This window comes from Puccinia triticina, chromosome 10A, assembly GCF_026914185.1.
Source record: "Puccinia triticina chromosome 10A, complete sequence".
NCBI lineage: Eukaryota > Fungi > Basidiomycota > Pucciniomycetes > Pucciniales > Pucciniaceae > Puccinia > Puccinia triticina.
The window spans coordinates 4,012,330-4,035,439 of record NC_070567.1 but is presented as its reverse complement, the minus strand read 5'-3'; the positions used below and the strand labels follow the sequence as shown (position 1 = coordinate 4,035,439).

The 23,110-nt window shown below is 46.1% G+C and overlaps 3 protein-coding genes across 3 annotated transcripts; 1 reads left to right on the top strand and 2 right to left on the bottom strand.

Annotated features, from left to right (window-relative positions):
- Positions 1–2,208: 2,208 nt before the first annotated feature.
- On the bottom strand, positions 2,209–3,703 carry PtA15_10A386 (uncharacterized protein; the record flags this gene model as incomplete). Its single annotated transcript, XM_053160555.1, has 2 exons — positions 2,209–2,213; positions 3,445–3,703. The coding sequence occupies 2 exons, from the start codon at positions 3,701–3,703 to the stop codon at positions 2,209–2,211; spliced, it is 264 nt and encodes an 87-aa protein (XP_053024518.1).
- A 9,867-nt stretch (positions 3,704–13,570) lies between these two features.
- On the top strand, positions 13,571–13,846 carry PtA15_10A385 (uncharacterized protein; the record flags this gene model as incomplete). The annotated part of the gene is made up of 2 exons (XM_053160554.1): positions 13,571–13,762; positions 13,841–13,846. The coding sequence occupies 2 exons, from the start codon at positions 13,571–13,573 to the stop codon at positions 13,844–13,846; spliced, it is 198 nt and encodes a 65-aa protein (XP_053024517.1).
- Positions 13,847–14,329: 483 nt separating this feature from the next.
- On the bottom strand, positions 14,330–15,185 carry PtA15_10A384 (uncharacterized protein; the record flags this gene model as incomplete). The annotated part of the gene is made up of 5 exons (XM_053160553.1): positions 14,330–14,474; positions 14,547–14,706; positions 14,793–14,861; positions 14,994–15,120; positions 15,183–15,185. The coding sequence occupies 5 exons, from the start codon at positions 15,183–15,185 to the stop codon at positions 14,330–14,332; spliced, it is 504 nt and encodes a 167-aa protein (XP_053024516.1).
- Positions 15,186–23,110: the final 7,925 nt, after the last annotated feature.

The window sequence follows — 23,110 nt, the reverse complement described above, 5'->3', positions numbered from 1 at the left end:
TCTATATAAGGAGGCCTCTGCCTGCCAGTTGTTCCCTCCTCATGCCATTGGGCAGTATATATTCCCTACTCACTTATCACCACTCATATTATCCTCTATCCATATCACAGTTATCCGCTCATATCACCACTCAGTTTCACATAACTTTCACACTTTATTTGAAATTTATATCACCACTCAGTCACACACCTTTCACCAGTAACCAGTCCCCGGTTCCACTCCTGGTTGAGCTTAGCTCCCTCTCACCCTCATCACTCCTCACTTTCTGAACTTATATACCCCCAGGCCAAGGACCTAGGTTCAAGCCCCACTTGAGACATCAAGTCACCGTCACCTATCTCATACATCAGTAACCCCGTCAACCTCGGACATCAACAACAATCCTCTTATATATCTCATCTTCAAACATATCCTATCACAAAATAAATTGCCAAGCTTACCTTGGTGGTCTTGTTTTCTGATATACAGAAAGGCAGAGCTTGCACCTCATCCATACCTTTCGCCATTAAGCAAAAGGGTCTCACGACACCTTTTGAGCCTTACACCGCTCAGGCAGAGTGCATTCCGGTGACATAAGCACTGAGGATGAGGTCAGGAAAGCACACTAGGAAAGCTTACGGAAAGTCAAGCGCGGATTGGAATGCACGGATTGCGGATTGCGGATCGCGGATTTCGGATCTGGTATTCGGATTGGAGCGGAAAAGACAGGGCTGGACTGCGGCGGGACTACACACGTGGACTGGTAGCAGCGGCGCGACAGCGGGTGAGCCATGACAGCCAGAGGGGGTGGAACCGGGGTGGAGGCGGTGGCGAGAGAACGACTGACGGGGGCTAGACAGAGGACAGTGGGAGGACAAGCGTCGGAGAGGAGCGGAGTCTGGGAGAGTGACAAGCGGGATAGCAGGCAGATCTGGAGGAGTAGTGCGGGAAAGTTTCAGGTGTGCGGGATCGGGTGGGAACGGTGACATGCGTGGAGGGAAGGACGGGGGTGGCTCAGGGTTTCTGCTCTCTTTTCATCATGGGATTTTATCTTTATCCTACCAATTATTACAGATTTCAATCATCATTGTACTTACAACTACGGACGTACGAGAGTTATTGGGAGATTATCTGTGTTCTTGTTCTTATTGGAGAGAGTTACTGCGGATTCTTGCGCTTACAAAGTGTGGAGCTTTATTCACCTGCGGATTATTATGCTATAGATCAGGCTCGGTAGAGGAGCGCTGAAGGCTAGCGGAAAGTAGCAGTGCGGAGCCAAGTTACCAACAATCACACAGCCCGGACATCAATAATCTTGAAGAAGGCGGTCAGCGGACATTCTTCACCAGTTAACCAGCTTTCTTTCTCACACCGGTAAAATCCTCAACATGATTCTTCCCAAACTTCCAATGGTGTTCCATAAATAGAATAGCAAGCCTGTTTCTTCCATCTTGACCAGCACAACCAATCATCTGACTGATAGTAGACGGATCTCCTCGCCCCATGTGGATAACCCAACGCACACACTTCCAGTTTTGACCGAGTCCAAGTGCCATTGTACAGGAAATACAAGGAAACTCCTCGGCGTTGAAGAGGTCAACAGCTTCCTTTTTCTCCTTTTCCCCGCTAGCAGCGTGGTATCAGCGAATGATGGGGCTGTTTGGGTTGTATTCACATCCAGAATTTCCTTGAGCCTGGTTCACCACCTTCATAACCTTCAAGGTTGCATTTTGGGTGCCAGAGTATATCAGAGTAGGTGGAATATTTTGCTTGCTGACTTCTTCCTTTGTTCCAAAAACATTTAGCAGATCATTTGCTGATTTTAAAGACGACTTCATGGGCATTCAGATGATTCAAATTTTGGGGCGCGTCAATTCTCCTTGGACAAAGTCAATATTGTCGTTAGTGATCTTCAAACTCTTCATAATGCTTTTGATTGCAATTGGCCAACATGTAGCTGATTGTAGGAGCGCCGGAACTCCATAGGTTGCCATTAGTCAAGCTCCTAAATTTACGTACGAAGGCCTGAAAATTCCACGGTCCTGTGTTTGTGCGTGGGACAAGCTTCTTTTTGACTTGCCCTTAGCAACAAGGCCCCAGAGATATATCATATGGGCTTCATCTACCACAACCAACGCCAGCCGATCTTGAAACTGCTTCTTGTAGAAGACATATTGAAATGGCCCATTATTGAGGAAAACTTCAGGACTCTACAAACAACAGGTATGGTCAGACTTGGTGTGATATTCATGCAGTCAATCGTGAAATGCAATGCTTAACAAGTACACAAAGCTGTAATCCCCTTTGATTATCTTGTTGGCCACCTTCCTTGTAAATGTCATCTTTGTCAGACTGATTTCAGTCATTCCATCCTTTTCTTCCTCTGCCACCTACATGTATAAAAATGTAAATATTTAAATATATTTAATAAATTGAAGTAAAATATTCACATACTTGATTCTATCCAAGGGAATCAAGTGGATTCAACACCAGTATAGTTGCCTTCCGTGTTGAGGGGGCAAACAAGTGTTGATACATTTTGGCGATCCAAGTCTTCCTGGAACCGGTGCCCAATAAAACAAATGTAATTCTTTTTTTTACAAGATTTACAACGGCGTCAACCTGTAAAGCTGTTGGTGTTTGACCAAAAAAGGATTCGGAATCTTTGATAATGTAGTCCTGGAGAGAATCTTCACCCATATCAAGTATTTTTTGTATTAACTTGATCCTGCTGTCTCGGACGGCTTGACTCTTGAAGAATTTCTTAGCTAGACTTTTGGGAGACATTGGAGTGGCACTCGAAGATCTTGAGGGAGATTTTGATTGAGAACTCAAAGAAGAAATCAAAGGTGCCCTTGTTGGCACTTTGAATGGCACTCTCGGCATGTCTGTGGCTGTCCGTTCAACTTGTTCTATTGGCTTGTTTTTTGGTCTGTTTATTAGAGTTCCGACTAAACAAGTGTGATCAGAAAATCCGCCAAGGAGCTTACCGACTGCCAGTCAAGACTTACAGAGGCGCATTGGCCCTCAGGTGAAAGGAGCTATGGGTTTAATAGGCTCAACAGTCCGATGGCACAAAGTGCAATCAGGCATTCCATTGTAAAAAAAGAGCAAATCAAAGATGTTTTCTTTTGTCACCAGAAAATCAAGTTTACAACTTCTGGAAAAGCTACATATCTCACAAGATGCGCATCAGCGCAAAGATGGAATCCATCTATTGGAATTGCGAACTGGGTGCGTTAATTTTTTTATGTCTATTTTAAAGGGGTAATCAGGGTAATTGGCAAATCCTGTCAGCCCCGCAACCCAAGTTTACACACAAGCCTCTCTACAAGAGTGTTGCCCCCGCAACACCTCCAGAGAGGCTGTATAAGCTTGGTGGTGTGGGGGGGGCGTAGGTGGCGCAGGGGCCACAGCGAATGAGCATGGTGCAAAAAAAAATATTGCCTTGATTGGGCTGTAAACTTGCTGGAGGGAGGTGGTCTTGAGGGCTTGCTGCCAGGGCCAAGGTGAGGCTGGAAGGGTCTGGCCGGCTCGGGGGAAATGAGCAAAGGGTTGGACAGTATTGATTGGGTTGCACGTATGTCAATGGGGAGGGAGTGTTCGAGTGGGTGGAGCCGTGGTTGCAAGATGTGGATTTTTGTTGGTTGGTTGGGCGACGGTCTTCGGAGGACGCCCGTGGCGAGAGTTTTAGTGGTGTATGGTTGTGGCTTGAGGTCTGCATTGTTGTTGTGTGTGTTTTGGGAGTAACGGGCGAGGAGGAGGGATTATAAAAGGAGAGTTGGGCTCGGTGTGATTTTCCTCAGGCGACCCACGAGCTGTAATTCCAGCCAGGGGCGTCTCACCCCCGTCTGCTGTTGCATTTGCGCAGTCTGGCGGGGGATATTTGTGGGCCCCCCTTGTGCTTTAGGGCTGGGGGTCTTCCTCCCAATGCTTTTTAACCCTGCTAGACAGGGATGGGCATTGGGCCGGTGTGTCAGCTTGCTGCGCTAGGTGGCTGGGTGCGGGCGCTTTTTGGTTTTGTTTTGCAGACTCTGTTGTTGTTATTAGTCTGGTTTGGTGCAAAACCTCGGCCTTTTGTCAGCCTTTTTTGTATGAGGGAAAACCTCTGATTTTTTTTTTGTATTTTAGCTTATTGTAGGGGAAACCCTTGAATTTTTTTTCTACAAATCTGAGACTTTAATATACTTGGATTAGCGGTGATTATTTAATAATTGGTGTTAATTATCTAATCTGGGAAAAAACTAGACCTCCAGCTCCAGAATCTATAAGCTATTGATGCCCTAATGTTTGGGCTGGGTTAAAGATTTAGCAGGATGTGCATTAGCCCCATTATTGATGCGCTAATCACTGCGCTAATTTGCGCTAATTTGAATATTTAGTGTTCATCCCGCTAAACTGGCATGTAGCAATGTTTTAGCGGGTGTAGCGGCTTTGGCGCTAAAATACAGCTATTTTTAGTGTTAGCGCCTTCAAAAAGCTAAACTCCACGGAGGAGGGAAATGGTGTAGCAAGGTGTCGCTACGCTACGCGCTATATGTAGCGCTGGACCACTACCGCTATCGCTAACTGCCCAGATTATTAGCAGCCAGCACTACGCTATATTTTTAGCGCCTCTAATTACTTTTAGCATAATAGTTGCATCGTTGTTTTAAGGTAGCTGACAAGAAATTCCAACGCTTTCCAGTGTTGCTGCAAATGATTTTCACTGTACCGCGCTAGCAAATTTACTCCATACAAGATGTTGGGTCTTGTACTAGAGGCAAGGTACATCAGGGAAACTAGGATAGAGCTATATTTTGTTTGATCAACCGGCTCGCCAGAGTGAATCTCCAATGTATTGTCTGGAAGGGTACTCCTTTGGGTGAATATTGTTCTGGTGTAGTCGTTTACTATCTGGTTTGGTAGCTTTTCCTGGTCAAGTTCCACAATTTCCGCCTTCAGCTTGATGTTGATCCCCACTAGCTTTGCCACCTTTTCCGACCACTTGATCTTCATGTCCTTCTCCATTGCCGTTCTCAATTTGCCCATCAGATCTTCACTCAACGCTACCGCAAATCCATCATCAACATGCAACCAGATGATGATGAAACCTGTTCCTCACCTGTAAATGTAGAGTGACTGTTCTAGCTCCGACGCAATGAAACCTATGCCTTCCATTTTTGACTTGAAAAACTTCCACCAGCAACATGCAGCTTGCTTTGTGCCTTACATTGCCTTATTCAGCTTCACAATTTTTCCTTTTAGCTCTGGTCTGATTTCTGTTGGAGGTTGAACATATACTTCCTCTTCTATTGGACTATAGAGGTAAGCTGAGCTTACATCAAACTTTGCAATGGTATAATGATATTTGATAGCTAAAGATATCAACAGATGAAGTGTGACCAGTGAGGCAGTTGGGGTGTACGTCTCTTTGCAGTCTTGCCCCATAACCTGATTGAAACCTTTTGTGATGTACCTCACGCAAAAAAATTCTGGGTCTCCTGGCAAAATCCTGTCCTTTATTGCAAAAACCCAGAGAAATCCCAGTTCTTTGGCTTCTGGAAATGGATCCACCGGAGTCCACACATCGAGTTTGATAAATTTATCTATCTCGTAGTTCGCTGCCATCAGCCACGCCACTTCTTGGAGTGCTGACTTGATGTTCAGGGGAATTTGTCAATTGTCGCGAAATGGGGGGTTAGCTATTGCCTTCTTTTCTGCCTTCGCAATCTGATCTGTAGTTTCTTTGCCAAGCTTCAGCACAATCTGGTTCAAGATGAAGTCAAGGTTGTTTTTCTTTGGTTCTTTCTTCTTTACTGGTAGGTTTTGAAACTTGGGGAAGATAACCAATGTCAAATGTAGGACTCTACCATTTTTATTAGAGTGTACTAGCCAGCCTGCTCCTGCTGCCGGATATCCAATGAGTTTTCATGAAATTGCCCTTTCTGACAGCTTATCTTGCTTCTCCTTGGGTACATGGACAATTGCTTCAGCCCCAAACAGATATAAGATGTTTGGGTCAACCTCAATGTTGTACAGCTTGGTAAGGGGGCACGTGTTGATCTTCTTGTTGGGAATTTGATTGTGTATATGTGCCGCCATGCAATAGGCATAGCTCCAATAGGGCTGGGCCATCTTTGAATTGTGGAGCATTGTTTGGGCCATGTTGCCTAGAGTTTGGTTGACCCTCTCTGCCTCGCCATTTTGCTCTGGGCTGTACGGTGGGACTGGGGCTAGGGATACTCCTATTGGTACTAGCAACTTTTTCAATGAGACTGTATTTTGGTGCATTGTTGCAGCGGATTTTCTTCGGATATCTGCATAGGGTGGTTTTCATTTGATTTAGCCAGGACATGATATTTCGTGGTACTTTTCTTTGCTCTGTCATTTCATTGCACCAGATGTAGGTAGTTGCATGATCCCTGAGCGTAAGGATGAATTGTTTTCCAGACATATCATACAAAAACGGTCCAGCCACATCCAATACAAGTAGGTCAAGGGGCCCATCTCAAGGTATCAAAGAGTTTCCTGCGGGTCACTTCTTATCCACGCTTTTTGACTTTGCACATTGCATGCAGAAAAAGGACTGCCACAATTTCCCTTTGATCTCATCAGGATAGTGCTGTCTCAAGTATTTTTGTACAACCTCTTTGGAGAGGTGTCCTAGGCGGTGGTGCCACAATAAAGGGTCAAAGGATGGCTTTTGTGTGATTTTATTCAAGTTCAGAGAGTTATGTAGATTGCTTAGATACCAGCAAAAATTTCTGTACAACATTTTAAAAACTAATTGATTGGGGCTAGTCAATGTTGCCTCTTGTCCTTGAAACTTGAGTTGCCACCCAACACTAGTCAGTCAACGGACCAAGAGGATTATTCCGTCAACGCCTGGGCATTAGAACACATTGCTAACCGTCACACTCCCTTGCTTTGTTGGGATTGTGATTGTTCCCTTGAGCCTGAAATAAACGGAACAGTCAGCCACTACTAGGAGTATTTTCTTTGGCCGCTTGAGTTCTTTGGTTGAGGTGTAGAGACTGAGTGAACCACTCACATGAGTAGAAGCTCCCGAGTCAAGCAAAATCTTCCCGTCGCTGACTTCTGGCACATCAAGTTGTCAGAGACAGTTGTGTTGGCTCATTGGTTGATCTGGTGGAGCTGAGTTTGACAAGGATGCTTGATTGACGTGGGTCCGGCCAATGATTCCAGTGTTCACGTCATCCCAGAAGATTCTACAGTTGTTGTGCCAGTGTCTGTCCTGCTTACAGGAGGTCTTTTGCGGAGGTGATGCACCGGCATAGACGACGCTTGCTGGGGTGATCTGTTGGGCGGAAGTTGTCGGCAGTGTGGAGGTGCGTATCGGCTTGCAGTCGATCTCAGCGCTTGAATTGCATTGACATCCATTGGGACGTAAGAATCCTTGGGGGTTACTATGGCTTTCCCTTGAGATTTCCCCGACGCCGCTTGAATGACTATGATGACATCACTTACTGTTGTCTTGTCTGAGCCTTTGAGTTTCTGGCTCACTTTGAATTCAAACATCATCACGTCGACGCCGTTAGGAGCCGCAAAACTGTATTGGAGTAGTAACACGCCAACCTCTTCAAGTGTTAGCTTGAGTTGGGTGATCTCAGCCCACACCTTGCTCCATTTTGCGAGTGTCAGGTTTGACACTGGCGATTGGTTGCTGATCAGCTCGGCAAACTGTTTGATTATGGCCAGTTTTTGTTGTCTGTCCAATCAGTAACACTGTTCTTTCAGGAGTGTGGATTGTTGGAGTTAATTCCATCCACAATGTCGAAGAGAGAGGTCTCAATTGTTGATTGTAACAAACACGCAATTGCTGCTTGGTCTTTGGCAGATCACTTTAAGTTGGCTTCAAGAAGCGTGAAAACTTTGGCGCATTCAAATATGTATTTGAGCGTGCGGTTGATTTCTTGGTCCCATGCCTTGAAGTTGGCCTTGCCCTTCTCGAGTTCGGTCTTCTTTTGGTTGTGCATGTGGTGCAGCTCCAGTGGTTTCTTGTGGAAGCTGACAATGATTGTGTTTCCGCTATTGATTGGCGCTGGTGAAATATGATGTGGAGCTATGGGGTTGGCGGCAATAATACTCTCCAGGCGGTTGATTTCTGATTTGAGGTGGAAGAAATCTTCCGCAGAGGGAGCAGCTGCCATCTGTATATTGAGGGAGGTGGATTGATGAGGGGTTTCAAGGTTCTGGTATGATTCTTTTCATTGTTCTTCAATTTGTCGGATCTTTTCTTTCTTCTTCTTCTTTTCTCCTTTCTATTTTCTGTTTCTCTTCTGTTTCTTTGAATTCTTTATCCTTGATTTCTTTTAAGTTTAAGTTTCCCTCCTTGAACAACCATAATTAATAGATGGTCTCCCAAAAAAATGGACGTGAATACCTTCAATCAGCAGAACCGGCTTTTAACCTATAAAACACTCGGGAAATTGAATGCAGATTTGAATACAAGAAATGTGTCACGGTAGGGTCAGCCTTGCTTGTTATCAAATCCACTGTTGGTGAGGAAAGAGGGGATTTGGTACCGCGTGAGCTGAGCTAGACTAGGTACAGGCGTAGCCGCAGCATGTAAATACAATGTTTGGATACATGCATAAGATGCAAAAACTCACTATTGACTAATTTTACCACCTTGGCTACCCCAGCCTCTAAGACCCGGGTGCTGCACCCGTTTCACCCAAAAAACAGGCACCCTCCTGTGGGTGCGGGTGGTACCCGCCAACGGGTTCCGGGTACCTGCCCTGGGTCCAATGGCAGATTCTCCAAGGGGCAGGTACCCACCAATACCCGGGTGGGTACCCGCTCTAACCCACTCTGCGGGTGCAGGTGTGGGTGTCCCACTAAGAGCATCTCCACCGCGATCCCAGTTTTTGGGACCCCATTTGGCTCAAATAGGGGCCCAAAAAATGATATAGGGCCCGCGCAGATTCTCTTTCTCCACCACAGGTCACTATCCGGGCTCCATATTCCCATGTGAACCCCATCCCCAAATCCCCCTACCGTACTGTCCATTGCCATCCTCAAAATATCCAATTTTATTCTTCTTGATCCAGCAATGCCAAATATAAAAAGAAATAAGTATCTCAAATGATTTTTTTCATTTTTTACTTAAAACTGCACTTGTCTTGCTTGCAATTTGCGCGCTCTCACAATGTCAAAAGGGAATGAAAACTTTGTTTTTCTCTTTTATATTCTGCTTGCTCTTAAAACATTGAGAAAGATGGGTGAATAAAAAACTAGCTTGTGCTGGGGTTTGATTCAAGAACTTCAAGTATTTCCTTTTGCTTCAATTCAAAAAAGGGGCTGGCTTTATGCACTCCAAATATTTACTACATGCACTCCAAAAAAGGAGTGAACCTGTGTCTACTCCAATAAATTTTGGAGTGAGCAAAGTTTCACTCCAAAAGTGGGTTAAATTGGAGTGTTCAGAAGTTCACTCCAATATATATTTGGAGTGAACCTTTGTTCACTCCAAAAGTGGGCTAAATTGGAGTGTTCAGAAGTTCACTCCAACATTTATTGGAGTGAAAACTTGTCCACTCCAAAAAAATGGAGTATAAAATTAGGCACTCAAACTGTGGAGTGGAGTTCAACCCACTCCATGTTTTCTTTTGGAGTGTGGACCACTGGGCACTCCAAAAAAGTTGGGCCAGTGATTTCCATTGAAAAAGAGCATATAAATAGGCTCAGACTCACTGGAATATTTGGGGCCTAGTCTCAAGGAGAGGAATGTGAGTGTGGTGGAAGTTTGTCTGTAGGGGGGAGGCAGGGTCTCCAAGGGTTGAAACATGACTTGGTTGATCTGGAGGAGTTGCTTGGAGTGCATGGATGTATTTAAAATAGGTGTAAACTCCAGTATTTGTTGGTGTGTACAGTAGTACACTCCAGTATTTATTGGAGGGTACAGTAGTACACTCCAATCTTGAAACATACCAAGTTTCAAAATTGGAGTGAACTTCTGAATACTCCAATTTATCCCAATTTTGGAGTGAACAAAGGTTCACTCCAAATATATATTGGAGTGAACTTCTGAACACTCCAATTCAACCCACTTTTGGAGTGAACCTTTGTTCACTCCAACATTTATTGGAGTAGACACAAGTTCACTCCTTTTTTGGAGTGCATGTAGTAAATATTTGGAGTCCATAAAGCCGGCCCCTTCAAAAAAACAATGGGCTGTAGGATTACAGTCATTCAAGTCCTTTGTCATAATCACCGTTTGCGCCTTGGGTTTCTAGATATTGTTCTGTCTCTTCAGTTGCAAAGCTATTTCTTGCTGAGCTGCTCCAACTTCATCTTCCCAGTCGTCTGCACCTTTGGTCTTTGATTGGTGAAGGGCTTTGGCCTTTTTCTTCCCCATTGGACAATTGGCACCTCTATCAACCCAACTAGTGGAGATTGACTTGTCATTGGTGGTTGTTCCAGCGTCTGCACCTTTGGCCTTTGTTTGGTGAAGGGCTTTGGCCTTTTTCTTCCCCATTGGACAATTGGCACCTCTATCAACCCAATTAGTGGAGATTGACTTGTCATCAGTGGTTGTTCCAGCAGGTTTGGACCTTGGTTCATGCCCATTGGGGCTTGGGCTTTGGGCTTGGTTTTTGGAGTGGGATTTTGGATTCGATGTCTTGTGGCAAAAGTAGTTGTGCCATTTGGGACGCTTGACAAGTATGTTGTAGCATTGCAGGTGAGTAAAAGATGTACCTCCATGATCTTGAGCAAAGAGTTGGAGAGCCATGTTCAAGTTGTCTTTGAGGGAGGCTCCACTTTGATTCAAGTTCTCAACTTGGACCACACATCCTCAAAATTTGCTGATATCCTTCTGAAGGCCTGCCCATTGGTTCTTCAAGCCCTTTGCAGTTTGTTCAACACTGCAACCAATACAATACAGGTATTGGTATTGGGCTGTATTGTATTGCAATACATCCTGATATTTGGTATTGTGTAAAGCCGGCGCTGCGCGGACTTGACAATCATGTCACAGACCCTTTCACATATTCCTCCTCCTCTGTACATATATTTAGGTCCTTTTTCCAATACTAGCAAGGCAGAGATAAGCCATTATCTTCTTTCCTTCTTCCCATTCCAGTTGTAGTATTCACTGAAGAGAGAACTTGGATGCCCCTTCTCTCTTCCGACGCTAGTAATGAAGTCCCCAAACGTTGGACATAGAATGTCTCTGGCCTCGGTGCCTGCTCCTTGTGCCCCCATTTGACAAAGCTCAGTGAAGGACTCAACAAAGTCCTTACATATTGGTATTGTATTGGGTTGCCCAACACAAGTATAGTATTGATTGCATATTTATCAACAATCTGATACTATACATGTGTCTTGTCCCAGGTCTCCAATACAATACAGCCCTATACCAATACTGTATCTGAGAAATGGGATTGGAAAGTCCAAAACTTAAAATTTGAGCATAAATTCACCCAGGATTGAACCCCTAACCTCAGCAGTATACAGATGCATGACAGAGGCAGGTCTTAGCCAGCAGGATAACCTGGAAACTTGGGGTTGGCCAGGTCATACAGGTCATCATAGACCTACATGGGCCACCTGGCTGGTCATTGAGTCCTCAATCACCAGTCAAATGGCCGGTCTCAAAGTACACATCCACCTTGATGACCGGCCAAATAGCCGGTCATCAATGACCGGCACTGACCAATTACAAAACGGCCATTGAGGGAGTACCTGGGAATAGGTACTCATCTTGATGACCGGAACAGTCCGGCCATCAAGGGGATGTTGTTGCTCTTGACGACCGGGATAGCCGGTCATCAAGGCATGCACCTTGATGATTGGTCAGATGGCCAGTCATCAAGGCAGCACCTCAATTATTGGAGGACTTCCCGTCGAGTCTGGGAGCCTCCCAGATCTCAATTTACACACCCAAATTCTTAATTTTTGACAAAAAGGAAAATGTTTTCCTAGCCCTACAGTTCATTACTTTCATCTGCACTGGTTGAGTTTTTGATAGGTGTCTTATTTTAGGATTTAGAGAGGCATCTAGAGCTCTCTAAATGATGACGGGAAGTCATCCATTGGTCAGACAGCCCATCAAGGCAGCACCTCAATGACTGGCCAGATGGCCGGTCATCAAGGTACACAGTTGTTGCTGTCAACAACCGGGATAGACGCTCATCAAGGCATGCACCTCAATGATCCATCAGACAGCCAGTCATCAAGGTGTATACATGTGTACCTTGCTGACCAGTCTGGTTGGTCATCGAGGTGTGTTTTTGTGTACCTCAATGACCAGCAATCTGTCCGGTCATCGAGATGTAAGGTCTGTACCTCAATGACCAGTCAACTGGCCGGTCATTGAGGTGTTATAAACATGTGCACCTGCATGCCAAGTCGTTTGGCCAGTCATCAAGGTGTTGCTACCTTGATGACGCTATCTGGTCTATGACTTTGTAGTGGGATCTGGTTGTTACAGCACATACATGTGAATTGGGTTTGTTGGTAATGTCTTCCTCAATTTGCTGTGCATGCTAAGGTTGTGGGTTTGATTCCAGGGGAATTTTGGTGAAATTTTGGATTTTGGTCCACAGAATTCCAGTTTATTAATCCCAAACAGATCCCTGTGATACATTATCTGCAATTTATTGGTATTCAGATACTTGAGATTGGATTGCCAATCAAATACATTGGTATTGTATTGGAAAACCAAACCAATACATGTATCTCTGATACTTTGTATTGAAGAGCCAATACTATACCTGGTATTGGCCAATACATGTATAGTATAGTATTGGTTGCAGTGTTGGTTTCCTGTGGATCAGACTCAGAGATTGCTTTGGTATAGATCTTGTGGACTCAATCCCAAAACGTCTATTCACTTTGATTGGTACCAATTTGTGAGTCTTTGGTTGTGGCTATCCAGGCTTTTCACAGCTCAATATCTTTGTTATCCTGATAATGAGCTGATTTGTTACGCTTGTTCTGGTGTTCATCCTCTTCTGCTTCATTGCTTGGTTGTTTTTGTTTCTTTTTTTGAGATTTCTTGCGGGTAGTGCCAGTAGAGTTGCTCAATGGGGCTGGTGCTGGATCTGAAAAGAAATGGAAACAGTGGAAAATCAATGAAGAAATTAGGCACAAAATCAATGAGACAAAAACCTACCTGTTTGGTTGGATATGGATATATCTCCTAGTCCATCACAAGTTTTGTTGTTTGTTATGGGCACAGAATTGGTGTTGGCTGAGTGTGTGAAAGATTGTCATTGGAGAGGGCAAAAAGCATTGGATCCAAGGCAACCATTGTACTTCTTTGGTCTTGGTCTGATTGGCATACTCTGCGCAGGGAAGACCGGGGTTGAAAGTGTCTGTGAAACCTTTTGAGGTCAAAAGGTTTCACACGACAGAGGGGAATTGGGTTGTCTATATACAACCCAATAGGGACTTTTGACCGTTGTCCCTATTATAGGGACCCACATAAGGACTGTGGTGGCTGTGGTTTTGTGACCCGCGGTCCCTATTTGGTCGCATAGGGACTGCGGTGGAGATGCTCTAACACTTGGCCAAAAAAAGCTGCGGGTACCCGGGTGTGGCGGGGCCATCTCTAGATAATAGTGCTGTAAAATTGTGTAGCATGCTTTTTTTGCAACCAGCAATCAGAGATGGCCCTGTGGCCCAAAGCAGCTCCACTAGGAAAGGAATTGGGCTGGCCTACTCGGAAGAAGACACCCCCTTGAACCCTTCATTCATCAACAGTCTTTGGAATATCAGCCTCCTCCTCCCCCAACCCCACTCAAAGATCAATTCCAACTCCCATCCACAATTGGTCAAATTAGATAAGTCCCATATTTATGTAACCAGACAACTTGGCAGTCTTGCACTGACATTTACTGATTATCTTCAGATTTAATTCCTAGAATTTTGACAATTATTGAAATGGGAGTTATGAAATGAACAGGGCCAGACCTTTTCACTTTGGGTACAGATGTGAACACAGACACAAGGTCACAGCGACTTGTCCTCAAACCAGATCTTTTACTGTTTTTGATTATATTGGGGTTCTGCATTTCATGACAAGACAATCAATGTCAAACAACTGGATGGACAACTGGGTGGGACAGGAGTTAAGATTACAGCTGACAAACAGGACGAGTTATTGGAAACACATGAAACTGAGACAGCAGCTAAAAAAAGAAGAGGGCTGGGTTAAACATTTTTTCGCTTTTCTAATCACCAGTTCTGATTTGAGGAGGGGGGGGGGGGGGGGGGGGGGGGATGTATACATGAGCTCACAGCCAGTTTCTGAAACAGACATCCGTCACCGACCGCACCAGCAACGCCACACAAAGAAGGGTAATCACAAAAAAACAATGTGCTGGTGGGAGGACGGGGATCAAGCGGGTGTGGCGGTGGAGGAGTCCCCGGTGCCCGGGATGGTGCCCTCGTCGATCCAGCTGGCCTCGACGGTTGCTCGGACTTTCTTGACGTAGTCCTTCATGTTGTCCCTGTACAAATTGGCAGCTTCTGCATTTGCAGGTCTACACCCAGTAATGTTTCAAACCATCAGCATGACCATTGTGGAAAAGAGGTTTGGTTTCGATTCTGCTTACGAGTTGGGGTTGGGGTCGTGTAGTAAGGACTGGACGGATGTCAGAATGGCGGCCACATCGTACGTCGGCGACCATCGGTTCTGGAGGATGTCGAGACACAGCTCGCCGTTTGCATAGACGTTCGGATGGAACATTTTCGAGAGGAATTTCACCGTCGGGGCTGGTGGTGATCAAACCAATCGGCGATTATGAGTGTTTGCGACCACTCCACTATGGCGATCGGGATGAGAGGGAGTTATGACGTACGCTTGTTCGGGTACGACTCGTCAAATGTTAGGATCAATCTGAACGTTCCATCTTCGAATGGCGTATCGGCTGTGGAATTTCGCACGTTTGAGTTCCAACGAGTCAGTGTTATATGTTCATAGCGATAGAGTGAATTATGTTGGATGTGATAAGGTTTCCAGGTGCTTTATTCGAGCACAATAAAAAAGGGGCTAGACTGACCAGGGCCAAAGATGACGGCGTTCCAGACCATGATGTTATCGGGACAGGGGGCACCACTGATGCCGCCGGGCGGGTCGGAAGAGAGTCGCTTGAAGTCGCGGATCAGTCGTCTCCGGGAAGCGGTGGACTACATGGTAGATGATGGAGGCTCAGTAGTCGGTGGTGAAGTTGAGACAGTGGGAATCGTACCATCTTGAAATTGTTATTCTTGGACTGTTGCTGAGCTGAGTGTTGTTCGGTGAATGGTGTTTGGTCGAGCGGTTTTGCGATAGTGGTTGGTTTGGGGACCCTCTAGGTCGGCCGAAACCGGCCGATGGCCTTTTACGTTCTGCCAGGCGGGTTACCCGGCCAGTTTGACCGAGCCCGGCACCCGCTCCCCGGGTGTACCCGTCACTCAGCACCAAAATCAGGTACCCGCGGGCCGACGGGCCACAGGGAGGCCCGAGGGTACATTTCCCCCTGTTCCGCTTCCGTCTCCCGCGGGTTAAGGCCCGTAAATATGTAAGCTACGTCTGCACCCGCTATGAGCCCATGAGCCACGAGGGAGGCTGAAGACCTTTCTACTCTTGAATCTGCGTTATTTTTCTCTTTATTTCTTTCAAACGGCCACATGTTTGTCCCCGCTCCCCTGAGTAATGCTCTCCCCGTACCCGATATCTCTGAGGCTGCCGTGGACCATATCCGCAGGGTCCCACGCGAGGAGCTAGCTTTACACAAGTCCCTTCCTTCCGAGGAGGCGCGAAGTGTAAAAACCCCGGGGAAGGAAGAAAAGGTACCACCCGACTACACGATCGTAGCGGGCATCAACTCTCCCCCGGAGAGGTATACACCAGGCCATAACACGAAGCGCCTCCGAAGGAGGGACTTGAATATAATGTCCCAAATCTCGTGTGAGCGCAACCAGCAATTTGGCTGGGGAGGGCATTACAACCCCTAAATCACCCACAAGCGCTCTGATTCTGGTCACGCCTCCCAGACCATTGAAAAGCTTATGATTTTTTGGTATATGTGCGGCCCTCAAAGCTCCACATTTCCATAGCATTAGGAAGCTGTGGGGATGGATAAGTATTGGGCATTGAAGTGATCCGCCCAATGCAGGCCCAGATAAACTCTTGGATCAATCCGCTCCTTATTGCATAAATAGCAAAAGGCATACATCATAAGCCATACGCACCACCAATTGCAAATATGTACATATTTAATTAAAAATACAATTTGAAACCTTGAACTCTCCTTGATCCAACAAGAGCAGAATCCGGCGGGTCAGCAGAATCATCTCCCAAACCTGGAAGTGCCCTTGCAAAAAAAACTGCTGAGCAGGCCATTTATGGCCAAATTTCCCCCAAAAAAATCCAGCAGATGCCCAAGATGGGCAGCTACAGCTGTGCCAAAAGGCATGAAAGAGAGTTTAGGCCCAGTTTGGCTGCCTTGTTATACGTCATAAATGGTTGAATTTATGACACCGCGACCCAAAGTTTGCCCCCCGTTGCCACCAAAACTTTGAAACCCGCGGGGGTCGCGCGTCATAAATGCAACAATTCATGATGTATAACGCGGCAGCCAAACGGGGCCTTATTGATTTATTTTTATTTTTGTGCTGAGTTTATTTTTTATCATTTCCCTGCCAAAATTTGACTGTCCTCAGGCCGCGGGTCCAACTTTACAAGTAAGCCTCTCCTTTGGGACGCGGGGTCGGGCCCCCCCAACCCTCCAATTGAGAGGCTTAGTTAAGCTTGCGCGAGGAGGCGCCCGGAGATAGGACCCTGGAAAGCCCCTATGGAACACAGTAACCTAAATTCCAAGATTTTTGAAAAATTCATACATTTTTGGAGCCCATTTATACACGTTTTGTGCGTAGGTGTAGAGCTTTTTCAAAAAAATCATACAAATTTTGTGCATACCTTTTTTTTGCCGCAGGCGTGAAGAAATACTCCCAGAAATACTTTTTTGAGTAGCCATTTCTGCTACATACCCAGAGGAGCAGTGACAAAGGTAAAAAATGGAAGAAGAAGATATTTTAAATTTCATATTCAAGTAGAAAACAACATAGACTATCATCAACAACTGATTTTTACTCTTCATCTACATTTTTATTGCTTTTTTGAGAGCTTTTATCTTCAAAAATTTGTTCTGCCAGTGTTCTAGAAAAGCAATTTGAGACTTGTAAGAAGAAGAGAATGTAATCTCTGGGAGATGGATACACAATTCCCACCAGCATCTGTGATATTTAAGCCTTTGGTGACTGGGAATAAATGGTGCAGATGTGCTACTTCAAGATGCACAAAAATCCCGGAACTCGGCAAGGAAGTGTAGAAACCAGCCGCAATTGGGATATGTGGTTGATACAGGAAGAGCTGGACCAATATAGGGCGGTGGGCTGCAAAAAAAACCCTGGCATCATATCCTCATTCTCCTACATTTTTGGTTACTACCCCCCTTGTCCCCCAAAAAACTTCATACAATTGGGGTGAGTACCTTATCTGCCAAATTTCCCATTCATACATCTGGGGTGCGTACATTTTTTGTTTTTTGACCAAAAATTCATACATTTTTGTTACTGGGTTCCATAGGGGCTTTCCTGGGTCCTCCCAAGACCCACATACCCGCGGTCTGGATGCCAGCCTGACCTGGAAAATCCATCACAACCCAATCAGATGTCAGGTCGCAGCTGAGGCCTGGAAGTGAGCTGGTGGACCCATTAGTGGTTCAATGTGTTTGAGAAAAAGTGCAATTCAATGCACCACCGGTGAGTTGCTTTGGCATTGCCAATCTTCCGGTTTTAATGACAGTCATGAAAGTGCTGATGTGGTTAAATGTTCCTGCCGTGGCAGCTTAGCAATTCTTTTACCAAAATTTTGTTGAATCAATTTCTGTCAACTCAAAGATTCTTGAGACATAGAATCACACCTCCAGGAACAGAGGGCTTGCTTTTTTTCAATAGATGATTTGAATTCCTTCAAAGATTATTTCAGTGTAATGATTTTAGGAAGATCAGAGATAGAAGTAGGGGGTTTCACAATAAGGATACCCAGGAAGGAGTTTGACTGTTTGCAAGTATTGTTATGAGGTTGCTTGGGGCCATTTCTTGCTTCACTTGCAGGCCAAATTTTAAGCAACTACTAGGGAAATCGTGGCTGCGCCGCGGAACATGAATCAGAATTGTAGAGACAGAAAAGGTCTGGCATAGCAAACAAAAATGTATCAAATGATTTTGCAGAGCTATGATGGCTTGTAACCTCACAGGATAAAACAGCTGAGGAATTTTCAGAACAATGTATGATCTCTGGTCTTGTGATGTATTCCAAATATCTCGTGGAATGCTAATTCCAAGATTCATCATTGAACATTATTTTATGTATGATCCCAGGCTCCTGCCCACCATTGCTGAGAATTCCTTGGTGCTAATGCACTAATCCAAGTTTATTAAAGACACAGTTTTTTCTAACTCACAAAAAAAATATCAAGGGTTCCCCCTACAAATAGACGAAATGAGAGAAAAAAAACAAAGGTTTCCCCTTTTAAAAAAAATCTTGCAAAACAAAACAAATCTCCCCCCCAAATAATGATAAAAAAATCTAAACCTAGCCCCCCAGCATCAGCAAAAGTGCTGTGTCCACAGGCTCACCCCCCAGCCCGTGTCAAACGCACGGGTCAAAAGGGATGGACATGAAGGCCCCCAGCCCACAGCTAAGGCTAGGGACCAGTGGGGGGCCCACTCTTTAGCCCCTCAAACTGTGCAAGTGCAACAGCGGAGGGGGGTCAGGGTGAACCGCACGCTGGAATTACAGCGGCAGAAGACACCCTGGGGTAAAAAGAACCCAAGAGCACCATCTTTTATATGTGTGATCCGGCTCAATACACCGTCAAGCTACCCCTGCTCTGCACAACATGGCCTTGGCGACGACAATCACCGCCACACCGCTACCATATTCTCAAGGGCTTCTCAGCCAGCGACCTGATCTACTTTGAGCGTTCTATGCACGCTATACCCGGCCCAACAAGGGCGGGTCCATCTCAGGCTCGGCCTTCGGCAAGATAGAATGGCTCGCACCCACCGTCACCCGCCGCAATGGCCACTTTGTCTTTGCGCACGTCGACAGCACACTGATCTGCTGGGATAAAGAGCAGGAGGACTGGGACGGATTCCTTGTCAACCGTTTGCCCAAGGCCCACCCCCAGTCTACCCCCCATACTCACAACCTCCCCTCATCCTCTCTCAACCATAAGAGAGTCAACCATCCCCCTTGGGCCCATGTAGATCTCAGAGACAAAAAAAACATTACCAGTGGCCTCAATCACAACTTGCCCGCGGAGAAACGCAACCAGTTAAACCTGTTATACCATTCAAAATTCAGTCGCACAATATCCTCACCAGTGGCCTGAACCACAACTTTACTGCCGAGAAACTCAACGGGTTAAACCTGGTATACCATTGGAAAGTCAGTCGGAAAGCAATCACAGGTGTGTTTCTTTCCATCGCAAAGCCTTTGTTTCCCACTCTTCCCTCCCCAAACCCTCCCCGCCTCTAAACCCTCCCCGCCTATTCCGCCCTCAATATCTTCTCAGCAAGAAAGTGCTTAGTATCTGTTCATAAACTGAAACATTGACCCTTGGAAGCCGTTCTGAAGGAGAAGTATTGTCTAGACTAGCAAGCAGCAATTGACCTGACGAGTTTCCTGGAGTCAATGTTGAATGCGGTACCGGAGCAGCGGGCAATGGCCGAGCAGATGCTGAAGCATCCCTGGCTGGAAGGGGTGGTGGTGGAGGGCGAGCCAGAACCGGCGGTCGCGTGCAAGCAGAGCAAGAAGAGAGGTAATGAGTGGCCTTCAAAGGGGGGCTCGGAGCGACCGTCGGACTCTGCCCCGCCCGCTGCACTTGACTACTCCCGCCCCTCCTCCCTCTCCACCCGGCGCACCTTGACCACCGGCAGCAGCACCAAGCTCAAGCTCACCGGCAGCGCCAGCACAGGCCCGGCTAAGGGTGCCCCCCTTGGAACAGTCCCTGCCGCTATTTCCCTCAGTACCCCTGACTCAGCCACTCGAAACGTCGACGGCGCTGAGCCTTCACAGGCCCCCAGGAGCATCTCGGGAAGCCAGATTCAATTGAAGGCTGGCTCACCCAAAACCGTCCTTGTTGGATAACTTGTCTTTCTTTCTTTTTAGCTGAAAATTATATCACCATGCGATCTCATCAGGATTTTGTGCCTTTTTTGTTTTTATTATTATTATTACCATGACTGGTGGGCAAAGGGGACGGCCACCTCTCTCTCCCTCTCTCCAAGGACACGCCTGCTCTCTATTTCAGAAAAGGAGAACCTATTTTTTTCCCTGCGACTTGCCAAGCACTCAGAACAATGGAGGCGCTGGCTAATATTTTCTTGCACCATGTATGAGGAAACCGCTGATCAAAAGAACTAGAGCTTGTAATTTCTTCCTGACAAATTATCTAACCATGTGGATGTTATTGCTATTCCTTTTGTCAGTAAGTCTCTGACTCACTCACTTTGCTCTTTTGAACAGTTTCTTCAAGAAATTCTGACCAGCTTGGTCAACACTTGGAAAAATAATAAACACCACTTTTTATATAGATGTTTATATTTGGTGGCTCAACATGTCTCAATCAGAATCAGGTCATTGCCACTCTTTTCTAATTTTAACTATCTTGGCAACTCAAGGAATGTCAGAACGAGTATACCATTTGGTCCATCAATGGTTTTCTCCCTTTTTTCCAAAGGTTTGTCTTTTGACACAAGTAGATTGAGCAAACACTTTCCTGGATCACCTGGGATTGGTGGACCTTACGTGGAAAGGGAATCTGTCTCAGGAGCTCTGCAAAATTGGGGAAGATGTGAGTTTTTGCCCCTTGGTTTGGGAATGAAATTGTTGCAGTGGTGATGCAAAATGTGACCCCTGCAGCGGCGCAGCCGCCTTGGTCTCTAGTTTATTGGAAAATGAGAGCTTGCAAATACATTGTTGACATTTTGAGTCTGTTTGGCCTGAAAGACCAAGATCCAGCTGATACCCAGGGTTGAGACTGTATTTTCTGGGTTCAAATGTTGGACAAGCTCTACTCAAGCCCAGGGAAATGGGTAGGAGAGATCCTGGCCTACAGTAGGAGAATCCAAAAACATGTGGCCTTAGGCTTCAGCCTTGGCCAGCCTGGAAAGAGATTTTTGTGTATAAGATCCAAGTCGAGTTGGATTTCAGGCTTGCATGTTATGAGATGTAGCCCGGTCTTTCATGTACCATGTCATGGAGACCACACATTCATGGTTTGAGAGGCTGCAGATCCAGACCTCTTCCTCATCCTGCAATCTACCATATAGGATCCAGAAACCCCACCCCCCAGAAACCCAGACTCATATTTCTCTCCACAGACCAGACCATGACATATTTCAGGATCTACATCATGGATACACAGATATTGAATCAAACAGAACACCATGAACTGGATTGCTCCGCCCCCCAAAACTTGCAAATCCCAACTCCAATATCAGCCCCCACAGACCTCTCCAAGAACCTGTTCATCCCCACTTTGCCTCTTCAACCCCAACCCCACCATGGACACAGCCCAAGCAGACCAGAAGCCAACAAGCCAAAGCCAAGCCATAGGGAAAGTTGAAGCTGTCCCTAGTTTATTTTTCCAAAAAACCATCCTTGCAACAGGACCAAATCTCAAATACTGGTCCTGTGGTGTCTACTCCGTCCTCAGCTTTCGTAGCCCGGCAGAGAACGGCCTTGCATTCTCTCCTGGGCCCCTGGCTAGGTGAGTTTCTACCTTTTCACTGCTTTCTCTTAATGGTCTTCCCTATTTTCTGTTTGTACTTACAGGGAGAACAGCCTCACACTCTCTCCTGGCTAACCTTGCAATCAAAAGCCAATGTTTGGAACCAGAAAGTTCCTAAAGGCACCGGCCTTTTCCCTCATCCCCGTCGTCTCCATTGAGGGCTCGCGGAAACCTCGCACCACCTGCAGGCAAGAGTCTTGCCTCGCAAGACAGAGGAGGCCAAGCAAAAATTCTCTTGGACAAGGCCAACAACAGATTCGTCTCGGACTGTGCTGCTGGTGTTCCAGAATCTTATGCTGTTGTAAGCCGGTTAGGCATCTGCCGGAAAGAGCTTCCAAACGGTCTGCGTGTCCATGCATGAACTCGTGAGCGCTCTCAGGCGCTCTCTAGCACGAAAAACAATTCAACATTGGAAATAACCATGTCCTGCGGTCACATGAATGCCGAAATCATGCTTCCCTGCTGCTACAGCTCTCTGCATGATGGGAAGGGGGAGTGGTGAGTGGCACATTTCGAAGGGCATAAATACCGGGTGGTTTGTGGAGCTGTGGCGGGATATCGCTTCTTCCATCACCTCTCAGTCATCAACTTTAGACCATTGGCATTCTTTTCAATCTCGTGAGCCATTTTGTAATATTGTTGACATAGCTTACAAGTTCCAACTAACCTGTGTTTCTTGGGCCCATGTCCACATAATCCGCAAAGCCACTACAACCCTCGCCCAACCCTAAGGCTACTCGGATCATCAGCAGTATGCAGAACTCGTACGGAATTGGATCGCCGCTGGCTCTAGTCATCTTACTGGTCATCGCGCTCGTTCAATCCACTTCGGCGGGTATTGTCAATATACCACCTTCTTGTCGACATAGGATACTTACGCACAGGCATTGTTGAGCCTGGTTGCTGAGGCCGTCAAGTTTGAAGCGGCGGAATGGGTCGATCCGGATTCGACGAGCGTGTGGATACTCTCGGCGCCTGGTCTCCGCCCTACTCATCCGAACTTCCCTTGATTTTGTTTTCTTCTGCATACATACATGTCATCCTCAATCTATTGGGCTCTACCAGATCATCATTTGTTTCCAAGATATATGGCAGGAGAAGCAAATCCATAACCGTGATCATTCTGATTTAGTGATGCTGCTGTGAGAGTAACGAGTTCGCAATTTTAAGGGCCGCCGATAGCAAATATCTTCGGGGAGTTGAAAAATCGACTCCCAGGAATTAATAAATCGACTCCCAAAAGCCGTTTATGTCGCGCGGACCGTCTCGGGACGTCTCCCCTGGGTCCGCGCGACCTCGCGCGGCCCCAAAATCATTTTGGGAGTCGATTA